Source organism: Vicugna pacos, chromosome 10, assembly GCF_048564905.1.
Source record: "Vicugna pacos chromosome 10, VicPac4, whole genome shotgun sequence".
NCBI classification, from domain to species: Eukaryota; Metazoa; Chordata; class Mammalia; order Artiodactyla; family Camelidae; genus Vicugna; species Vicugna pacos.
In genome coordinates, this window is record NC_132996.1 from 58335707 (window position 1) to 58357128 (window position 21422).

Genomic DNA, 21422 nt, shown 5'->3' on the forward strand with positions numbered 1-21422 from the left:
TATTCTATTTCCTTGTTTCCTCTTGAATTTCCATTCTGGGTAATTTATTCAGATCTATATCTCAGTTTATTAATTGTGTCTAATCTATGGTTTAAGTTGTGCATTGAGTTTTTAATCTCAATTTTTTATATGCAGTACCTTTTCAATCTCCTTGGTCTTTTGGGAAAAAAATCATCTTATTTCTTTCTAATGTTCACAGTTCCATCTTTGACGTCTTTGAGCACCATAAACACTTGTTTTATACCTATTTCTCGTAGTCTAATTATGTGTGGTTCTGTAGGTTCTATTTCTGCTGTTTGAAGTTTCTGATGACTGGTTTATTTTCTATGTGCTTTGTAATTCCAGATTGTGAGTTTACGTTTGTCAGGGTTTTATCTGTCAGAATCCTGGGCAGCTTTGTGTTGAGGGTGTGACCCTCCAGAGGGGATTTATGTTGGTAACGCTTCCAGTTACTCTTTGGGTGTGGAGCTGCCTGGACCATGCTGGTAGTATTCATTCACATCCCACCTTGTAAAGTTTGATGGTAAAGATTCTCAGCAGAGACTCTTCTGTTTCCACTCTTTGGACAAGACAGACAAGTTTTTTTTTGTTACTGACGCTGAGCAATTTTTTTCCAGTCTTCCATCCCAGTATCCTAGCTTTACAGGAGCTTGTCCCCTTCTTCGCATCTTGTATGCCCAAGCTGTAGCTTCAACATTCGATTTTCTCACTTCAGCTTCATTTCTGGTTCTTTGTATATTTTCTTTACTTTTTTGTGTGAGCTCAGTATCTATCTGAGAAAGTGCTCATTACATTTGGTCTGATATTGATAGGTGTTTTCTGGTCCACCAGGCTGCCTGCCAGTGTTGTTTAAGCTGAGTCGACTTAGATACCACAGAACAATTCTTTCACGGAGTCATTTCGTCAGAGAATATAACCTTTCTCCATTCTTACAAACCGCTACCACTTAAAGGAAGTGATAAATCTGGGATTCAGCTCCATATTAGCAATTTCTCCTCATTGTAAGCTCACTTTCAAAAAAGTGGCTAACGATGCCACTTCCCTTAAAAGCCACACCCTTTCTGACACCCACTTCCACTCTTCCTGACTCGCTGCGTAAGTGGGACTGCGTGGTCTTCACTTTGTCCTGTACCTTCACTGTGAGTAATGAAATCTGTCCTCTTCTAACTGCTGGCCACTGGGACTTTTCTACCTTCTCAGAGACTTCAGGTCCTGGCCCACAGTTTTCTTTCTCACTCTTCTCTGTGGTCACTCTCAGCTGCTCTAGCATCATGTGGCTTTTCTAATATCACAGCTTCTATATTTTCTCACCTCCAGTTCTTGACTTGGTTTCTACTTTTTGAAATGTAGTCACACCACTTTAGCCATGCTGGATTAAAAAACGCTTGGTCTTTCTGATTGCTTCTCCTTCTTTCTCACATTTGGGCCTTTGCACATGATGTTTTTTTCCTCTGCCTGGAATGCTTCTTCACCTCTCTATTTGTCAAAATCCAAAATATCCTCCAGGACCACCAGCTATCAACTCTTGCATGAAGTCTTCCTACATCTTTCCAACCGGATGTGATCACTTCCTCTGTTGAACCCTGTAGCATTTTGTTTGTGCTCTCTTAGGCCACTCTGCTTCCTCTACTTTGGCTAGTCTTACTTGTGCATTTGTCTTCTTTCTATTGGGCTCCTGCCAGCATTTGGGCCCCCTTTATTCATTCAAAAACTACTCATTGAGTACTTCCTATGTGCCAGGCCCTATGCTTGTTTCGGGTTATAAAAAGTGAGTAAGACAGGCAGGTTCTTCAGAGGCTATGTCTAACACAGGTCTTTAACACAGGAAGTTCTCATGTAATGAAAAAAAATGAATAATTAATTAGAAACATTTTTAATCAGAGAAAGACAAAGAAGAGTGAACATATCCTCCACTTATCCATTTCACAAATGTAGTATATGTGTGCTAAATTTCGTATCATTTTGGGGGGATGTGGATTTGGAGAGCGAGCAAATACTCTCTTAGATGTGAGGAAACAGAATGTGTGTTTCCCGTCTCCAGAATATTCTCGTCCCAGTCTCTCTGGATCTGTGACAAGCAGGCATCAACTCACAAGAATATTCTTGGAATCACAGTTGCTGCTGGAAGCCCCACTGGGTCTCTAGACTCAGAATCATCTTCACGAATATTTAAGCTCTAAGTGACAACTTCCACCAGATGGTGCTAAGGTTCAGCTGTGACCAGATGGATTGGTTTCTGCGGCCAGTATCTGTAAACTGCATAGGCTCAGTGGGATCATTTCATTGACTTAATAACATCACTCTGCATTTTGATCGAATGTTTTAGACTCCACTTACCGTCTTATGACAGGGGTTTTGCTGTGCATGTAGAAGGCTAGATCATGTAAATTATACAAAAAGAAACAAAATAAAGATGAAAGTTTTTCTCCCCCATTTCTAACTCCACAATTAATTCCTCTAAAAATGTTTATTGCTTTTTGGATTCTTTCCAGAAAAAGTTACATATATGCCTGAATCTAAGCGTCTAACATATATATTTTCTCTCCTCTATTTCTGCATATATTTTTTATTACATAAAAGGGATCATACTTGTCTACTGTTTTAAACCATGCTTTCGTATTAACTCGTCTTTGAGCTATTTCTGTACCAACATAGATATGCATTCTCTCATTGTTACATTCTAATCATAATTTATTTTGATTAATATACACTTTCCCAAAGTTTATTTTGGTTGTTTCCAGGTTTTTCCTATTATTAGAAACAATACTGTAATGAACGTTTTTGATAAACTTGTTGAGAATATTCATGGGGTAAACTCCATAGAGAGGAATTGTTGGGGAAAGTTACTGGAATTTTACATTTAAGGAATGCTCTCAAATTGCCCTACAGAAATACTGCACGCTCATCAATACTGATTATAATAAAGTGTTTACATTATTTTCAGTTTTATAACAGTTTTATAAGTGAAGCGTGGTGCCTCACTGCTTCGGTCTGTAGTTTCTTTAATTACGAATGGGGCTGCAGGTTTTTGAATTTCGCTGTGGAGCCTGAGCTTCGCCCACCTACCTGGGAGAAGCCCTAAGCGGTGCCCTGACTCCTCCTGTCCAGCAGGGGGCGCGGGTCCTCGTCGCTCCCGCATGCGCAGTGCGCTCGATGTCAGACGTCCGCCGAGCCTAGTCGCCGGCCCCGCGCTCCCGTTTCGCTCCCGCAGACCCCGCGCCGGCGGCGGCGGCCGGCAGCTCCGCGAGATTCCAGCTGGGTGGCTGTGGCCCGCGCCCCGCGGCATGAGCAGGTGACCAAGCGCGGGGCCCAGCGGGAGGCAGCCGTGGCCGAGGTAAGCGCGGCGCGGAAGGGCTGGGAAGGCCCGGGCGCGGGCTCGGGCCTCCCCGGGCCGCGGCGGAGTCGGGCCCCGACCGCCCGGGAAGCGCGGGCCGCGCAGAGTCCGACCCTCCTCCCTCCGGGGCCACTCACGGTGATTTCCCGCTTTGCGGGCGCTTTGACTTCCGCACTGCCTTTTCCTTGGTCACCTGGCCCGCCCCGCGTTTTGGTTTCCCACCTGTCTCCCTATCTCTGCGCCGCACCTTTCCGTTCTCCTGGGATCTTGTGGCTTCCTCTTCCCCAAGGGCCCACCCTCTGCCCTGGCCGCTCTCCGTCGCCAGCTTGTTCCTGCGAGCTATGGGGCTTTGCTTCCTCCCACGGGAATTTCTCGAGCTCTGGGCTCTGCCGTGGCCAGTGGCATCCCGTGGAGTGCCGGATGCCCCGGGTAGGACTTGATGCACTGGTGGAGAAGGTGGCCAACGGTGTCCTGGCTCTGAGCTCGAGGTTCAGAGGCACTTGAAGTTGTACTACTGGCGGTGGGAGCCAGATACATGTATATAGTTTTGAGGTTAAAATTGCTTGGTGTAATTTATTGGGAAGTGCTAATTGAAAAGGGTCCTTGACTTACTTGTCTGAAGATGTCGTGAAATAAAAATATGTCAATTTAAATTCTTCTTCTAAGGCAGTTGAGTGCCTAAGGACTTAAACTGGACTCGGTTTGTAAATTTCAGAGCTCCAAGGCTGTTTACGGTAATAAAATATATGACTCAATTTCCATCACTCTTCACTTCCGCTGACTTAACCCTTCTGGTTGCATATGCTGGTATGAATGGGTAGATTTGCATCTGTCAAGTTATGCTGGCTAATTGAGGAATGAAAAAGGTGTATCTAATTCAGGCTTTTCAGGGTAATCAGGGGAGGCAGCTTCACTTGGGGGTTAAGAGCTCAGGCTCCAGAGCCAGACTGCCATTCTCCAAATCCTAGCATTGGCGTTTTCCAGCTATGTGACATTGGGCAAGTTATTTAGCCTTCTTGTTACACTTCCCTTGTCTGTAAAATGAGGATAGTAATAGCTTATCACATGGCACTGTTAGGAAGATTAAATGAGTTAACATAAAGAAATTAAAACCGATCCTGGCATGTAGTATGTCCTCAGCAAAGTTTAGTTATTAGTTCCTTAATTATGTGCATTGCATTCATTATAGTATAATTCCCACAGAAGGGCACGGGTTTTTATTTTTTAAATTAGAAACCATTTTTTTTAGGGTAAGTTAGCCATGATATAACTTTAATTATAAAGTTTAATTATAAAGAATCCTATCAGGTAAGGCAATGAATTGCAGATTTTCCTGCTTTTGCCAATATTGGGTTTCTTTGTTTTCAGGAACAGTTGAGTAAAGTTCCAGCGGCCCCAAGAGTTCAGCTGGGAGGGCTTCTCTAAAAAGATTGAGAAGCCAAGAGACTGTGACCGAAAATGGACTAAATGGATTGGACATAGCCTGAAGCGCTGAGGAAAGGCTGTTCAGGCAAAGTTTAGGAATAAATAATTCCAGGAACAGAAAATGTAGATCATCCTGACAGTAGAGCGGGGCTAAAAGATTTTTCCAGTGATTCAGTGCTTGACATCTAGCCAGCTGATTCCAGTGTATTTTGCAGGGACAGGTTTGATGTGCTTCAAGGAGGCTAAAGTTTGTCAGGCTTTGTTGTGGAATTCTTGTTCTGATCCAAGTTGTGGTATTATAGGAAACAAACATTCATTTGTAGAAGATTCCTTTTGGTTTGTCCTCTTTGGGGAAGCTCAGTGTTAGAGGAGAAGAGGGTGGAGAGACCATGGGGTACAGAAAATTCTGTCTGTGGAATTACCTAGCCATTTCCCCCACCTTTGGAAACTAGTTCAAGAAAGAAAATAATCAGAGTTCATCAACATGTAATTACTCAAAACTTGAAACTTGACCAGTGCATTCCCTGACGGACCTGGGAAGGATAGAGACACTCCTTCATTCAGCAGACATTTATGTTTGTATGAAACGTGTTCTAAACATGGTATTAGATCCTGGGAACATTGAGCAGATGCGTAAAAACTGACTATGTGAAAATGACAACCAGTAGGAGAGACAGACTTGCAATTACTTAACCAATTAATACAACCTGGCAAGTGCTGTAGTGAAGCCTGTTAAAGGTAGGAGGGTACTCACCGAGAAGGTTCTCTGTCTCTAAAGCACCACTTATTACAGCGTCCTCTTTCATTTAAGACTTTCCCCTCATTTCTTTTATTAAGAGTTTTTATTTCACCTCCAGCGCCCTCCATCTCTCTCAGCTATTTGGCACAGACTTATAGGAGCTCCTTAGCTGGTGTAGGCAAACCTCAGAAATGTGACTTTGTATCCTTGGGAGTAGCCACCCATGGGACCATGTGGACCAGCAGGAGCTGGAGGAACACACGTGGAAATGAATATTGAGGGTGTCAGACCAAGAGAGGAGGGATAGTGGTGGCCCATGGAGCCAAATGGGAGAAACTCTTGGGAACATCCTCTCGTGGTTCAGGATTTAATGCTCTGATAAGGACAAGGTCCTGATGTGCTGCTGGGCAGGCTCCTGGAAGCTTGGACATGACAGTGATGCCATCGCTTCTCAACTAGGGGTCATTTTGCCTCCCCAGGGGATATTTGGCAATGTCTGGATATATTTTAGTTGTCATAATGAGGGGTTGCTTCTGGCTTCTGTTGGGTAGAGACCAGGGATGCTACTAAACCTTTACATTGTACAGAACAGCTCCCCACAAAAAAGAATTATCTGGCCCAAAATGTCAGTATTGCTGAGGTTGAGAAGCCCTGGTCTGGAGTAAACGAGGTGGAGGTGCCAGAGCTGTGTTGGCAGCATACCAAGGAAGGGATCAGAAGGTTCAGGGAGATGGAGGTTTGAAACAGATTTACTATTGGAGGCCAGAGACGCACCTCCTGCCTGTGTTCCTGGAAGAGTGTCGTTCTCCCTTCCCTCTGGTAGTACGGAATCCCATAGAGGGGACCAGCATCTTTGAGCTCAATGTTGGTTCTCCTCTGTAGGCCAGGGTTGACTTTATGAGGTATGACCCAGGAACTGGGTTCCCAAGGCTCAGTGAGGATGATAGGATTCTGAAACAGCAGAGGCCAGATGGTGGCACCATCAGAGGCAAGGTAGATGCAATATCCATAATAGGCAGTGAAGCCTGACTTGAAACTGGTGTGTCTGGACCCACTGTGTTGCTCATAGAGCCTGGCATTCCTGTAGACAGTATAGGTGGGCAGCCAGCGAGGGTATTGCTTCACTTGTAGAATCAGAAACAAAATCGAGAGCTGGCAAGTAGAAGGCTGGCGTCAGCTGCTGCAGTGGAAAAATCACTGTTACCTAGTGATTTTTAGATGTGAGCCAGCTCGCAGACCTGTTTCACATGGATTGAGGGAGAAGCTGGATCTCTTTGAAGAAGAACTTTGCAGCGTCCCTGAAAGTACAGACAGATCTTCCCCAAGTCCTTCCTCAAGGCCTTTGTCAGACTAGTGGTACATCAAGGAAAGGATAATACCCAGGGCTGTTACATACAGGGTCTGAGCTGATCATAATCCAGACAGCCCTCGAGCAGTAGTGGATGGGAGTTGGCAGATACATGCCCTGGCCTCTCATCCTTCTGAGGGAGGTGGTGTAGTCAGTGTGGTTCTTCAGAAGATTCGTAAAGAGCCCCTGTTACCCAGCTTAATAACAAACTCTTGTTGGCTTTCCCTGGTTCCCCATCTCTCTTCTTGCTCTGTACTCTAGCTCCCAAGTAAAACTAGCAGCCATGCATCCTTGTCCCTGGTTCTTTTATTGGAGGGGTAGGGGTGTGTAGTCAGGGGGAGCCCAAACTGGGACAGGTACGAAGCAAAATGTGATGCCTAGGACTCTAACATAGTGGGTGTCAGCCTTGCTTCTTTCCAGCCTTTCTGCTGCCCACTCGGGACTGGGAAGCCGGGTCCTACTCCTACCCTCGGAGTTACGGTGGCTCCAGGTCCTGCCAGCACTTGGTGGTGTTTGAAGCTTGTATTTTCCCATGCTGAGGGGTAGAAGATGTCTCATTGTGGGTTTACCTTCCCTGTCCACTAATTAGACTGAACATCTTTTCAGATGTATGTACCATTTTTGTTTCCTCCTCAGTGAAATTCCTGTATAAGTCTTTTGTCTAGTTTTCTATTTTTTTGTTTGTTTTGGATTTTTTTGTTTGCTTCTCATTACTTTGTGGCAGTTCTTCTGGTGACTAGTCCTTTTTGGTTATGTGTATTGCAAATATCTTCTTGGTAGCTTCTTTTTACTTCCTTGTAATGTCTTTTGATGAACAAAAATCCTTAATTATAACACTGAATTTATCATTTTATCTTTTTATGATTTGCACTTTTTGCATTTTATTTTGGAAATCATTCTGCCTGAAAGCCATAGATATTCTCTGTTGTGTTATAAATATCTTATGATTTTGCCTGTTACATACAGCTTTTTAGTCTACCTTGAATAGATTTCCTCCCCTCTGGCTGCTTTTAATATTTTTCTTTGGCTTTCTTTTTGGTGGCTTTACTTTGACATATTTAGTTGGTTTTATATATCTATCTATCTGTCTCTCTCTCTCTATATATATAGTGCTTAGAGTTGAGCATCTTAAATCTGTGCATTGATACCTTTCATTATGTTTGGAAAACCTTAACAGAAGACAGCTAGATTCTCATACCTACTTCAGTCTTTGCATTATGTAGCCTCTGGAAACTGAAAGTGAAAAAATAATGCCAGCATTATTATAAAAATAGTTCAGATCCTTTGAAAGGGTCTTGGGGACCCCTAAGAGTCCCCAGACCATATTTTGAGAACCACTAGTCTAAGATTTTTGGTATTAATGTTATACTAGGCTCCTAAAAATAGATTAAGGGATGTTCTTTTTTCTGAGCTCTGGAATAATTTGTGGAAATTAGAATTACTGTTTCTTGAATGTTTGGTGGAACTTGGAGAATTTTTTGGACTTGGGGTTTTTCTTTATAGGAAGAGTTTTTAAACTTTCAGTTCAGTTTCTTTAATATTACAGAATTATCCAGGTTTGCTGTTTCTCCTTGAGGCTGTTTTGATAAGGTATATTTTTAAAGAATTTTTCCATTTCATTAAAATTTTCAATATATTGGTATAAGTTCATTGATACCATCTTATCTTTTAAATACATTTAGTTACGGTCTCCTTTCATTCTAGATATTTCTTTGTGCTTTTTTCCCTCTTGATTAACCTTACTAGAATTGTGTCAAATGTCAATTTTATTAGTTTTTTAAAAAGAAGTTTTAGCTCTGTGGAACCTATTTGTTTTTAATTAATTTATTTCTGTGTTTTTATTTATTACTTAATTCCTTCTATTCTCTTTGGATTTATTTTGTTGTAATAATGACTTTTTTATAGTAAATCTGAAATTTTGAAAATTTGTAAAGCTAATAAGTGGGTACTATTATTGTTCCCTTAACCCCAGTTTTGTTATGTGTGAAAACAGTATTTTTCAAACTGTGGATGGTATAATTCATCTGGTAGGTTATGGCCAGTATTTTTAAAAAGCGATAGGATAACAAAGTAGAAGAATACAGTGTTGTTCATCCCGTGTTCTGTGGCTAATACTATGTACTACGGTTAAACATTGTTTTGTGAAACTTACTTCAAATACATACATATCTGTGTTTGTATTTGGTCACAATAGAAAATGTTTTCTTATTGTAGGTTTTAGTAAAAAAAAAAAAGTTTGAAAGCCACTGTGTTCAAAATAGTTTGTCTAACATTGGTAAAGATTTCAAACCTGGCTGCACAAAATAAACACATGAGGGACTTGCTAATTGACAGATTCTGTGACCTTATTTTAGACCTATTAATACAACCCTCCAGTGCTGGGACCAAGCACTCTGTTTCAACAAGCTCTCCCTGTGCGGTTCTTACCATTTGGGTGCTTGAGAAGCACTGGTTAAGGATGTAAACAGACCTTTAGAGCCTGTTGGGAACTTCTAATATGGGACATGTGGAGAGTGCAGCTCCTTGAATGCATTTGTCCCAAGACCTCCATGGTTCTCACTCCCGGAGGGACACATAGAATGGCAAGAAAGCCATTAGGGTGGGCCTGGCAGTAGTAGGGCTTGAGGTCAGACTGGGAGCATCCTGCTCTTGTTAGAATGACAGAGAAAGTGAAATAGCTCTGGTGCCTGCATTTCTGTCCTGAAATCAATTAGCATATATTGAATGGCTGATATATATACCCCAAAGATGATCATCTTTAAGGTTAAAATGTATGAACTTTCATACAGTATTCCATGATGAGCACATTTCTTGATATGTTCCAGATCATGGTCTCAGAGAGATACAGGTTAAAATTATTCATGACTATTCAGCACATTGTACCCAAAAAGTTGATAATGATTGCAACATTCAAGGCTTGACAAGACCCTACTGGCTAGGTAGAAAGTAGTTTTACATAGTGGGTGTAACTGGGGAAAACTCTGTTAAGCCAAAGTGAAAATAGTTAATAAACCCTAAGGTGGTCTATGAGCTTTTCAGTTATTTCTCTTTATACTAATAGCTTTTCTGAAAGGTCAGTGAGTAGAATGAGAGCATTCTAAAGTTGGGATTTTGACACATGGAATGCTGAAGTCGCTTGTTGCAGTAACAAGTCTGTGACATGATGCAGCCACCCCTCCCCACGTGGTATCAAGGCATCAGATGTAGGGGGCTTGATTGGTCAGGATCTTAATCTGTGATCTGCAGGGAAACTCTGCACTTTCAGCTGAGAACTAAGAATTTTCTTTGTATCAGTCAATGATGCTTATTGGCTGTTTCTTTTATCTATTACTATGTAGCAAACCACCTCAAAACTTATAACAGCAGCAATCATGTATTTGCTCAGGATTCTGCCATCTGTGCAGAACCTGGTGGGGATCGTTCATGTCTGCTCCACATAGTCTCCTCTAGGGGTCTTCCTGAGGTTCCTTTCACCCCGGAGCTCAGCTTCCTCACCACGTGGCAGCCGGCCTCCAGGAGAACAAAGGCAGCAGCCGCAGGTCTCGGAAGGCCTGGGCTCCAAAGTCCCAGAAGCTCACTTATGCTGCGTTCTCTTGGTCAAAGGAAGGCACAAAGCTAGTCCAGATTTAGGAGGAAGGGAAATAGATTCCATCTTTTGCTTGGAAAAATGGTTGCACATTCACCATTGGGAAGAGCTGCCACCATTAAGTCTTTAGAAATGGATCTACCACTCTGGCCTTTCTTTTCCCCTCCCTTCTCCTCTGCTTCCCTCACCCTCACTTCTTTCTTCATTTCTTCCTTCCATCTAAATGTACCAACTATCCCTTTATTATCAAACATCAATGTGTATTTTATTGAAGGTTAAAGATTAATCTTCTTCTCTAATACCCCTTGGTCCTTTCTTGGTATTTTCCTAGTGGTATTTTTTACATTTTGTGTTTTGTCCTGGTTTTGTGTGTCTCATTAGCATCTTGATTCCTCTTAGGCAGGTCTTTGGTTTCTTCTTTGATTCCTTCACAGCACATGGTAGGGGCTCTGCGAGGGTTGAATGAATGAATGAATGAATGAATGAAAGCAGGCTTTGGAATAACCAAGCATCAGTTTGTCCGATGACACTTCAGTTGTTAGGCAAGTGTTTAAAAACGAAATGAAACAAGTGTCTTCAGCTGTTCCGCTTTTGATTTTTCTTGCTTGGTCAGCGCCCCTCTTCCCTGGTCCCACACATTTACCAGCTTATGCTTTCAGAGAATATATATTTATAGGTTATACTTACATTTTTACATTATATAACAACATTTTTGTTAAGTACTATACGTAGTATTAAATACTAAATGTAGCGTATAGCATATACTCATGTACAAAAAGTATTTTGCTATTTATTTTATTTATAAGAAGGGTCAGAAATCCCTTTTCATTATTTCATCAGACCACTTCAGGGAAAGAAATAGGTATATGCAAAGTCGAGCAGCCCTTTCCGGTGTCATTTGCCACCCTGAAAACTTCATTGTTCTCACTCCTCCCGGTACCCAGGAGCGTGAGGAGGAGGCTGTGTGTGTCATTATGTGTGCGTCGGTCAAGTACAACATCCGGGGTCCTGCCCTCATCCCGAGAATGAAGACCAAGCACCGCATCTACTACGTCACCCTCTTCTCCATTGTGCTGCTGGGCCTCATCGCCACGGGCATGTTTCAGTTCTGGCCGCACTCCATCGAGTCGTCGAGCGACTGGAGCGTGGAGAAGCGCAGCGTCCGCGACGTGCCGGTGGTGCGGCTGCCGGCCGACAGCCCCCTCCCCGAGCGCGGGGACCTCAGCTGCAGAATGCACACGTGTTTCGACGTCTACCGCTGCGGCTTCAACCCGAAGAACAAGATCAAGGTGTACATCTACTCTCTGAAAAAGTACGTGGACGACGTTGGAGTCCCAGTCAGCAGCACCATCTCCCGGGAGTACAACGAGCTGCTCACGGCCATCTCAGACAGCGACTACTACACCGACGACATCACCCGCGCCTGCCTCTTCGTCCCGTCCATAGACGTGCTCAACCAGAACACGCTCCGCATTAAGGAGACGGCGCAGGCGCTGGCGCAGCTCTCCAGGTATCTAGCCAGCCTTCCCGGGAACCAAAGGGCAGGAGCGGGAGAGGGAGTGCTTCTCCTCCTGAGCTGGTTTCCAGCCCCTGTCTCTCTCCTCAGGAGGGATTGCCTTGTAGGAGGAGGCTTGTAGGCTGCCTCGTGCGTGCTGGGAGCACCTGGCCTCCTGACCGTGAGCAGCCGCGGTGGGTTCCCCGCTTCCAAACTAACGTTTAAAAGCTAAGGATGGCTCGTCTTCCCATACTTTCCCTTTAAATTTGAGTACTTTTCCTCGTTCTTTGTTACTTTCATAATACACATTCACTGTAAAAAACCTGAAAATACAGGTGAACAAAAAGAAGAATGAATTCAAAAATTCATTTCATAAACCTGCCTCTAAGAGATAATCATTAATCTTTTAATATTGTTTTTAAGCCATTTTTTGTATAAAAAATATACATAGGCATATAAAATGGATAAACAAAGATTTACTATATAGCACAAGGAATTATAATCAATATCTTGTAATAAACTATAATAAAAAAATTGAAAAAAAAGATATGCACATATATATGTATAACTGAATCACTTTGCTATATACCGGAGATAAGCACAATATTGTAAATCAACTATACTTCAATTAAAATATATATATATATATACACACATAGGCATGAATGTATACATTCTTTATAGATGTTTATATATATATGCATGTGTATATATACATTTTTCTCAAGAATGGGGATCACACAGCAAAACATGTTTTGCTGCCTTTTCCCCTTAATATATCATGAATAGATTTCCAAAAAATTCATATTTATATATCAATTCTATATAATTTTAAGGGTTATATAGTATTCCATTTGCACACATTCCATTATTTATTTAACTGGCCTTCTGTGTTTTATTTCTATTTTGTTTCTTTAACCAGATGGTAAGCATTCAGATAGTTTTCAGGTACTTATTATTGTAAGCAGTTCTGCAGTGGTCAGGCTTGAAGTACACATCTACCCAGTTTTCCCTTCAAGGAGCCAGCCCTGTGCCTGATGCACTGTTGGGATGTCCAGGCATTCACTCTGCATACCTGCAGAGAAGTGGCCTAGTATGGGCTGGAGATACTTGCTGCTTGTCATCCAGGAGCTGACTTGTCTTAGTTGACTTGTGAGTTCTCCTACATTTTGAATCTCTTAATAGGTGGGATCGAGGTACAAATCACCTGCTGTTCAACATGTTGCCGGGAGGCCCCCCAGATTATAACACAGCTCTGGATGTCCCCAGAGACAGGTAGGTGTATTTGAGGTTGTCCTTGTGATGAGTTTCTGAGGATTCAGTAAACTCAGACCCTTTTGTTTGTGTGGAATCGTTTTCCTATGCCCACCGGGACGTACTGTGGAATCAGAATTGTTTGTTAAAGTGGAAAACTGTCCGAGGCCTTTCCCTCCTCAAGATGTAGAAGCACTGGGGCCTGCCTCAATCTGTTGTGGGAAGCCAGTTAGAGCTTTGGTTCTAGCGGAGCACCTTAAAAAGCGATCTTGTTTCCTTGGTCTGGGTTTTGCTCTCCTGAGTGCAGCACCCCAGCCCCCAAGGCCTGGTTCATCACTGGGAAGTGTCAGGGCTCTCGCACTGTGGGGCATCTGCGGGCAGTAGAGCTAACGGAGGGAGGGGGTGTGGATGTGTGAAGGGATACCTGGAGCCTGTGAGGTCGGGGAAGTGAGGGCGCTCTGATTAGCACTGACTTTGTTGTTTCAGGCAGTGAGCTTCTTTCCTTCCTTCCTAATAAAACTTCCAAACAGGCAGATGTGCTGTGGGGTGGCCATGATTGCACGATTGCGATCCTGAGTTCACTTACTTACTGTCTTTATCGGCCCTCCTGTGCGCTGAGCGCACCACACTGGCTGGAGGCCTCCTGGAAAACTCAGGAGGGAGGCGCTGCTTACGGTTCCTCTCCTCATACTTGGTTCAAGGCTCTGACAAGAGCGAAAGCTTGGGCCCAACGTCAGGGTCCTGGGCAATACACATAGTAGAGGATTATTCTTAAGTTTATGTATGAGCTCGTTAATAACCAACTTTATTGCAGTTGATGTTTAACTCTTGACATTATTGTTACAGAAAAAGGTGAGAGAACAGCCTGAGGCCAGCTGTGTTCTCAATTGATTAGAAGCCAACATTGTCCTGTATGAAAATCTACACTTAGTACCACTTTTCCCCAGAAGATTAAATCTAAGCCCTCTTTGCTTTAAGTGATTATCTAGAGTCCGTGTTGAGTTTCTATCTGGAAATACAATTATCACTGGAAGAGACATACACCCAGGACCATTCCTCAGCTTTGGTGTAGAAACCAATTTGGACAGTAGAGGGCAGTCAGGTCACACAAATTCTGCACAAACCAGCTGAACACTAGGATATCCCTGGTTTGGCTCTCAGCCCCCATATTCCTGAGTGGGCTACTGTTTTATGCATTTGGTTGCTCTGGGAAAGTGAAATACTTCAGAGGATAGAGAAGGGAAGGGAAAGAGCTGTTAGGAATGCAATGTCTTCACCTGCTGTTCTGGGTTTGTTTTGAGAAGAGCTTATTTCTGTTTGGGACATTTCACTTTTTGCTGACATTTTGGTATATGTATCTGCATGGGAGAAGGATTTTATTTTTATTAAGTGCACATGTTAAATGAGGTTTCATTTCTCTGCAGGAAAGTGTCAAGTAGTCAGGAGAGAGTTTAAGTTCTTGCTGGTGCTTAGGTGTTAAGGATCAGGAAGGTTAAATCGTTTTCCCTATGCTTGTATTTTTGTAAGTGATTATAGGCAATCCTATAGCAAGTAATGAATCACCGTATAGTCCTCCTTTATCTTTGCATGTGGGAAATTTCATTTGAAGCCTCGGTGGTCTTCTGGTTGGGATAAGGAATAGTAGATTTGCTTGTTAATTTTTCTTATCCTTTGTTCTTGCTCCTGGATTTAGAGAAGGCAAGAACCACGAGTGTAGAATGGTTTTAGCAGGAGCTGCATACCTGACTGCTCAGAAATTTGAAAGTACTCTAGATTAGACTGTTTCTAAGATTCCCTTCAAGTCTAAAGTCATAGGTGTGATTATTTAAGAATTATTTGACTTGGGGATATGCAAGGAAAGGTCAGCTCAGTGAGTGTATCTTTTATACTGTTTAAATCTATTTCAAATCCTGCTCTGGTTTTACTCCCTTACGGAAAGGTAATCACCATTCTCAAATACTGTTTATTTTTCTAGTCTTTATTTGATGGATTTATAGTCGAACACATGCACACACACACACACACACACATATGTATACACATATCCATTTTATTTTAATTTAAATGAAAGCAAATTATACCTTTTCAGTGCCCAACTTTGATGATCTTTGTTTTCTTTAATAAACTTTGTTTTCTCACCAAGTTGTGTAATTTAACCTTAGCTTTTTTGTGAATACCCCTCATAAATGTCTACTCTCGTGTGAGTGTATATTTATTTATTTTAACTTGTTATGGAAAATCTTTAAGCTACATAAAGGAAGTGAGACTAGCTCAGTGAGCTCCACGTACCCACTGTCCAGCTTTGGTAATTGTCAACTCAGTTCATCTGTACTCCTCTCACTCCCTCCAGGCCCCGCAGATTATCTAGAAGAAAATTCTAGGTGTTACATCTTTACATCTGTAAATATTTTCACTTGAGACTCTGCGTGATAAGAGCTTTTTAAGAAACATAACAAAAATACTATTTCATACCTAAAAAAATTAATAGTAATTCTTCAATATCACCAGATATTCACCAAATATCTAGCCATTGATCAAATTTGCTGGTCTCATAAATATTTTTTTACACTTATTTTTTAAATTGTTTTTTTGTGTCAGTAAACAAATAAGGATAACCAATCGAATTGGTCAGCTTTTTGTCCCCTCAAAATCTGAAGCTTGAGGCTTAATTTTTTTTCCCACTATGGATTATTACAGAATATTGAATATAGCTCTCAGAACTTGGAGCTTTGTATTTAAGGAATTTGCAGGCCTGATTACTTGCGTAGTTTAAAAGGAAGCAAAAGATACACTTGCAGGTGAACTATATTTAGATTCTGTGAATCCTCGGACGGGAGGAGGAGAGCTGTGAGAGCATCTGGGGAAGACCCGGGGTAGGGATGGTGGAGTCCACGAGGCCGTGAGGAGGAGGACTCAGTGACGGAGACGTCCCAGAGTCAGCAAGTCCCCGAAAGTGCTGAAGATGCTGGTGGACACTTGGACTGACAGAGCACTTGACCTAGTATGAGTGTGGTCATTGTGGTCATCACAGCCATACTTTCTTAGCTGAGAATTTTCTATTCAGTCTCTTGCAGCTTTGAAACTGATCTCTGATTTGGGGAGACATAATGGGAAAACAGAATGTGCTGCTCAGAAATTCACTTTTCAGTCAATGTAAAACACGTGTTCTGTAAAGCAAGGGATGCATACAGTTTTTCTGCATTATAATGTCAGGGAAACCCTGATAGGAGACGATACAGTGACTTAGAGCCGAGGTCTGTCAGCAGCAGGGTGGGTGTGAGGCTTGTTTGACTGATTGCAGTGGTGGCTCCTTCTGAGATCACTGACGAGATGGCACATGTGTGATATGCAAGCTGCTTCGGGTGACATGCTTTCCCACTGCTGGTGCTTAACCCCCTCCGGAACCCTGCTGGGGCTCCAGGGACAGAGTAACAGTAAAAGTTCGTGTCGTGTACACCCGCTTCCTTTCTCACTGCATATGCGCACTCCTGCCTCTGGGGCGGGGGTGCATTTACTTCATCAGCCACTACCCTGGCTTACCTGGACTGCCTGGTGCCTGTATATTGGATCCAGGTTTGCTTCTTTGCACGTAGGTTGGGGGGGCCCTTGCAGTCTGCTTGCCATCATGCTCATGGAACCTACCCAAATTCATGTCGGGTGGATTCATTGCTGAATGCTAATCAGGAAAAATAAGACCGTATGTTGGTACTAAGACTAGTCATTAAGTTTTACAGAGCGGACTGGCAGCTGGAGAGTTTTTGAGCCTGCACATTACCTCCCTAAGCAATTCTTGGTTTCATAAAGCTTAAACAAACAGATTGGGATTTGCAGGGGTGGTTTGAAAATCTTTGAACTTAAACTGGTCATGTTAGGAGGGAATGTGGGCTGTCATCAGGACAGGGAGGGGATTGGTAGCAATCAATATTGCAGAAAATGGGGTTTTTGCATTCAGACATTTTGGCTCAGACTGCGGAGTGTGTGCAACTGGCAAAACTCAGTCCCAGTAAGAGACTTGATGGGTTTGGGGCCCTGGGGACAGAATAACTGTAAAAGTTGGTGTGGTATACACCTGCCTCCTTTCTGATGAGGTGTCATTGTACTACTTGCTGGATCCAATCAAAAGAGCGTGTTCATGGCTTTCTAATTAAGGAGAATAAGAGCTTGTGCATGCAGACGGCAAAAGAAGGACTAAAGGTGCAGTTCTGGGTTCTGCTTCCTGAATGGGGAATTGGGGTAAGAAGACTGGGTAGCTGGAATGGATGGTGAGAGCTGCCGGAAGCTACACAATTCACACGTAACTCTGGGGTGACAGTGGAAAGAACTGCCTGGGGCGGGAACTCTAGAGAGACCGGGGCATATGCGGTGTGAGATGTGACACTGCACCATCACCAGTGCTCCCTTTGCCCATTGTCCCCTGAGATTCTAGTCAGAGGGTTGGTAAGGGACTGCCCAGCCAGTCTTCCTGTGCAGACCTGTTATACTCCTGGTACTGTAAGTGTGTTTAAGAGGAGAGGTGAATGGGATCCGAATCAGAGGGGCTATTCGTAGGGTGTCCTCCTAGCTGTGATGTTCTTTACAACATGGAGAATAAGGAAAGACTACTTGGACCCCAGAGGAAGGCTGGTGACTCAGGAGTAGGAAGGAGCTAGTGTCCAGGAGATGTGATTGTGTAGCATTTAGCACAGTGTCTTTAGAGAAAAGTGTCTTGGGAAACATTAGCTGTGGTTGATATTATTAGAAATATTCAGTTACCCCTTCCCACAGAGCTTATCAGAATGAAGACCTTTTTTTCTTTCTCATCATTTGACAAAATTCTTTGCTTTCAGGGCTCTGTTGGCTGGAGGTGGATTTTCTACTTGGACTTACCGGCAAGGCTACGATGTCAGCATTCCTGTCTACAGTCCACTGTCCGCTGAGGTGGACCTTCCAGAGAAAGGACCAGGGTAAGGGACATTCAGTGCAGCCAGGTGTGCTGGGAGATGCCGGCGAGGGCCAGCGGGGCAGGTACCACAGCCGTCAAAGCCTCGATTACAGGCCAGGGCCCTGGAGTCTGCTGTCTCTCCTGCCCACCTCAATCCTGTTTGTCCTTCAGTTCTCTCTCACGCTCAGTAAATTTGCTGCCTCCCCGGCTTCCCGAGCCAGAAGTCTGTGTGGTGTCTTTAACTCCTTCCTCTCCCTTACTACCTGTATCAAAAGAATAAGTCCTCCTGATTCTACATCCCAAGTATTTTTGAGACGTGTCTTCTACTCCGTCTCTCTGCACCTTCCTGCACCAGGTTACGGTCCTCTCTCTTTGGGTTGCTGAAAAGGCTTCCTCCATGGTTTCTGCTTCTAGTCTTGCTGCCCTCCAGTCTGATTGTTGGCATCACATTGTACTTAGAAGCTCAGACTCCTTAAAATGTCTTTCAAGACCCTAGACCACATGACCACTGTCTCTATCTCTAGCTTTTTTTTTCCTTTTAGTTCTTAGAACAGCTTTGGTCTCAGTCTTTTGGGCTGTAAACACTTTGCAATGTCTGGAAATCTTTTTCCTCAATTTCATCAGACGTGAGCTGCTAGTCCTGTAGGTTTCAACTTGAATACCACTTAGTTGGGGGCGCACTTTCTAGCCCCTGGAATGGCACTCCTAGTGTACCTTCATGCCCTTGTAATTACACTTAAACCTTCTCTGCTTTGGTTTGTGGATTTTGTAAGCTGTGGCCAGGTCTATTTTTGAACTGCTGTGTTCTCTTTGCTTGGCACATAATTGGCTCATATTTCTGAGTTATGAGTGAGGAAGTGAAAAGGGCTGGTGGCGTGGATTTGCAGGGCATTTTTTCTTTTTCTTCTCTTTTCCTTTCTTCTTCTTCTTCCTCTTCTTCTTCCTCTTCTTCTTCCTCTTCTTCTCCTTCTCCTTCTTCCCCTTCCCCTTCCCTCCCCCTTTCCTTCCCCTCTGCCTCCCCCTTCCCCTCCCCCTCCTCCCCCTCCTCCTCCTCCTTCTTTTTGGCTGTAGTCTAAAAATTGTGTTAATTCATGGTGAGAATCTTAATGAGCTTTAAGCAAACATTATGATAATAGCAGTCTTTACTTCTGTGACAAGTGCTCATGCATGAAGGTGACTGATTTGTATATTGCCACACTAGAAATGTTATACATACTGGATGAGATCTAAAAACCCATACATTGCATTTGGTGTCAGACATGAGTCTCAAGGAAATAGTTTGCTCACAGAACATTAGAACTATTCTTGAAGCATTCCAGACTTCCCCTGAGAAACCTTTATGGATTCTTCAAGAAGTAGGAGAACTTTTCCAAAGAGAAGACATTTCACTCCTGTGCCTATGTTCTCCCGTGTGGCCCAGGACCAAATTCTGGAACTTCCTTTAGGCAGAGCAAATGTTCATAGACAATGTATAAATCCCAGGTGAACTTCAAATATTTTTTCCCTGCCAACATGCAAGTGCAAAGAAAGACCAAACTTGTTGCTTAGGTCATCATCCTCTGTTAGTGGACTCCCAAAATTGACTTAATTTATTTTAATTGAGATGTAGTTCATATACCATGAAAGTCATTCTTTCAGAGTATACAATTCAGTGTTTTTGGTATATTCACAAAACTGTACAACTGTCATCTAATCACTGCTATCTAATTCCAGAACGTTTTCAGCACCCCCAAAATAAACCCAATACCTCTTAGCAGGCACTCTGTCCCTGCCCCCAAACTTTACCACCCCTCTGCCGACAACAGCTACTAATCTGCTTTCTGTCTCTATGGATTTTCCCATTCTGGACATTTTATATAAATGTAGTCATACAATACGTGACCTTTTGTCTCTGCCTTCTTTCACTTAGCATAATGGTTCAAATTTTATCCATTTTGTAGAATAGAACCAATACTTCATTCCTTCTTTGGCTTAATAATATTTTCTCATATGGATATACCACATTTTGTTTGTCCATTCTTCAGTTGGGAGACATTGGGTTATTCTGTTTTTTAGCCATTATGAATAATGCTTCTGTAAACATTCATGTACAAGTTTTTGTGTAAATATACTTTCAGTTCCCTTGGGTACATACTGAGGAGTAGAATTGCTGAGTCATATGTTCACTCTATGTTTAACTTTTTGAGAAACTGCCAGAATGTTTTTGAAAGCTGCTGCACCATTTTACATTTTTAACAGCAATGTATGAAGGTTCCAATATCTTCACATCCTTGTCAACACTTATTATTGTCTTTTATTCTACCCACCCTAGTGGATGTGGAGCAGAATCACTGTGGTTTTGATTTGCATTTCTCTAATTAATAGTGTTGAGTATCTTTTCGTGTGCTTATTGGCCATGAAAATTTATATACCCACTTTGGAGAAATGTCTATTCAAATCATTTGCCCATTTTTAAATTGGGATGTGTTTTTATTGTTGACTTGTAAGAATTCTTTTATATCTTTTAGATACTAGATTCTTATTAGATATATGATTTGCAGATATCTTCTCCCATTCTGTAGGCTGTCTTTTCACTTTTTTGATAATGTCTGATGCACAAATGTTTCTAATTTTGATAAAAGTCCAATTTGTCTATTTTTCCTTTGGTTGCTTGCATTTTTGGTGTTATTCTTAAGAAACCATTGTCTGCACCTGTGTTTTCTTCTAAGCATTTTTATAGTTTTAGCTCTTATATTTTGGTTTTTGATCTATTTTGAGTTAATTTTTGTGTATGGTATGAGGTACGGGTCCAGCTTCATTCTTTTACTTGTGGATTTTCAGTTCTCTTAGCCATACTAGTTGAAAAGACTATTCTTTTCCCATTGAATGATCATGGCACATTGTTGAAAATCAACTGGCCACAGATGTATGGGTTTATTTCTGAACTCTCAGTTCTATTCCGTTGGTGTATATGTCTGTCCTAGTGCCACTACCACACTGTCTTGATCACTATAGCTTTGAATTACTTCAAAAGGTAATTCAAGGTCCCTTGCATTTTAACTGCTTTTTAAAATAGGGCAACTTGCATGCTACAGATTTAATGGGATCCCTATCAAATTACCTATGACATTTTTCACAAAACTGAAACAAATAATCTTATTATTTATATGGAACCACAGAAGACCCGGAATTGCTAAAGCAGTCCTAAGGAAATAGAACAAAGCTGGAGGCATAACCCTTCCAGACTTCAGACAATATTACAAAACCACAGTAATCATTCTGTCTTTTTTGGGGGGGTGGGGGGGGAGGTGTAATTAGGTTTATCTATTTATTTATTACTT

At 42.4% G+C, this 21422-nt stretch overlaps 1 protein-coding gene across 1 annotated transcript in view; it reads left to right on the forward strand.

Moving 5' to 3' along the window:
• Nucleotides 1–3032: 3032 nt before the first annotated feature.
• EXT2 (exostosin glycosyltransferase 2) overlaps nt 3033–21422 on the forward strand; it is a 129426-nt gene continuing 111036 nt past the window's right edge. The window contains exons 1-4 of the mRNA XM_006212324.4: nt 3033–3334; nt 11377–11942; nt 13113–13202; nt 18008–18124. Of these exons, the coding sequence (XP_006212386.1) occupies nt 11407–11942; nt 13113–13202; nt 18008–18124 (743 nt within the window). The 5' untranslated portion in view covers nt 3033–3334; nt 11377–11406. The remainder of the gene's footprint in view (nt 3335–11376; nt 11943–13112; nt 13203–18007; nt 18125–21422) is intronic.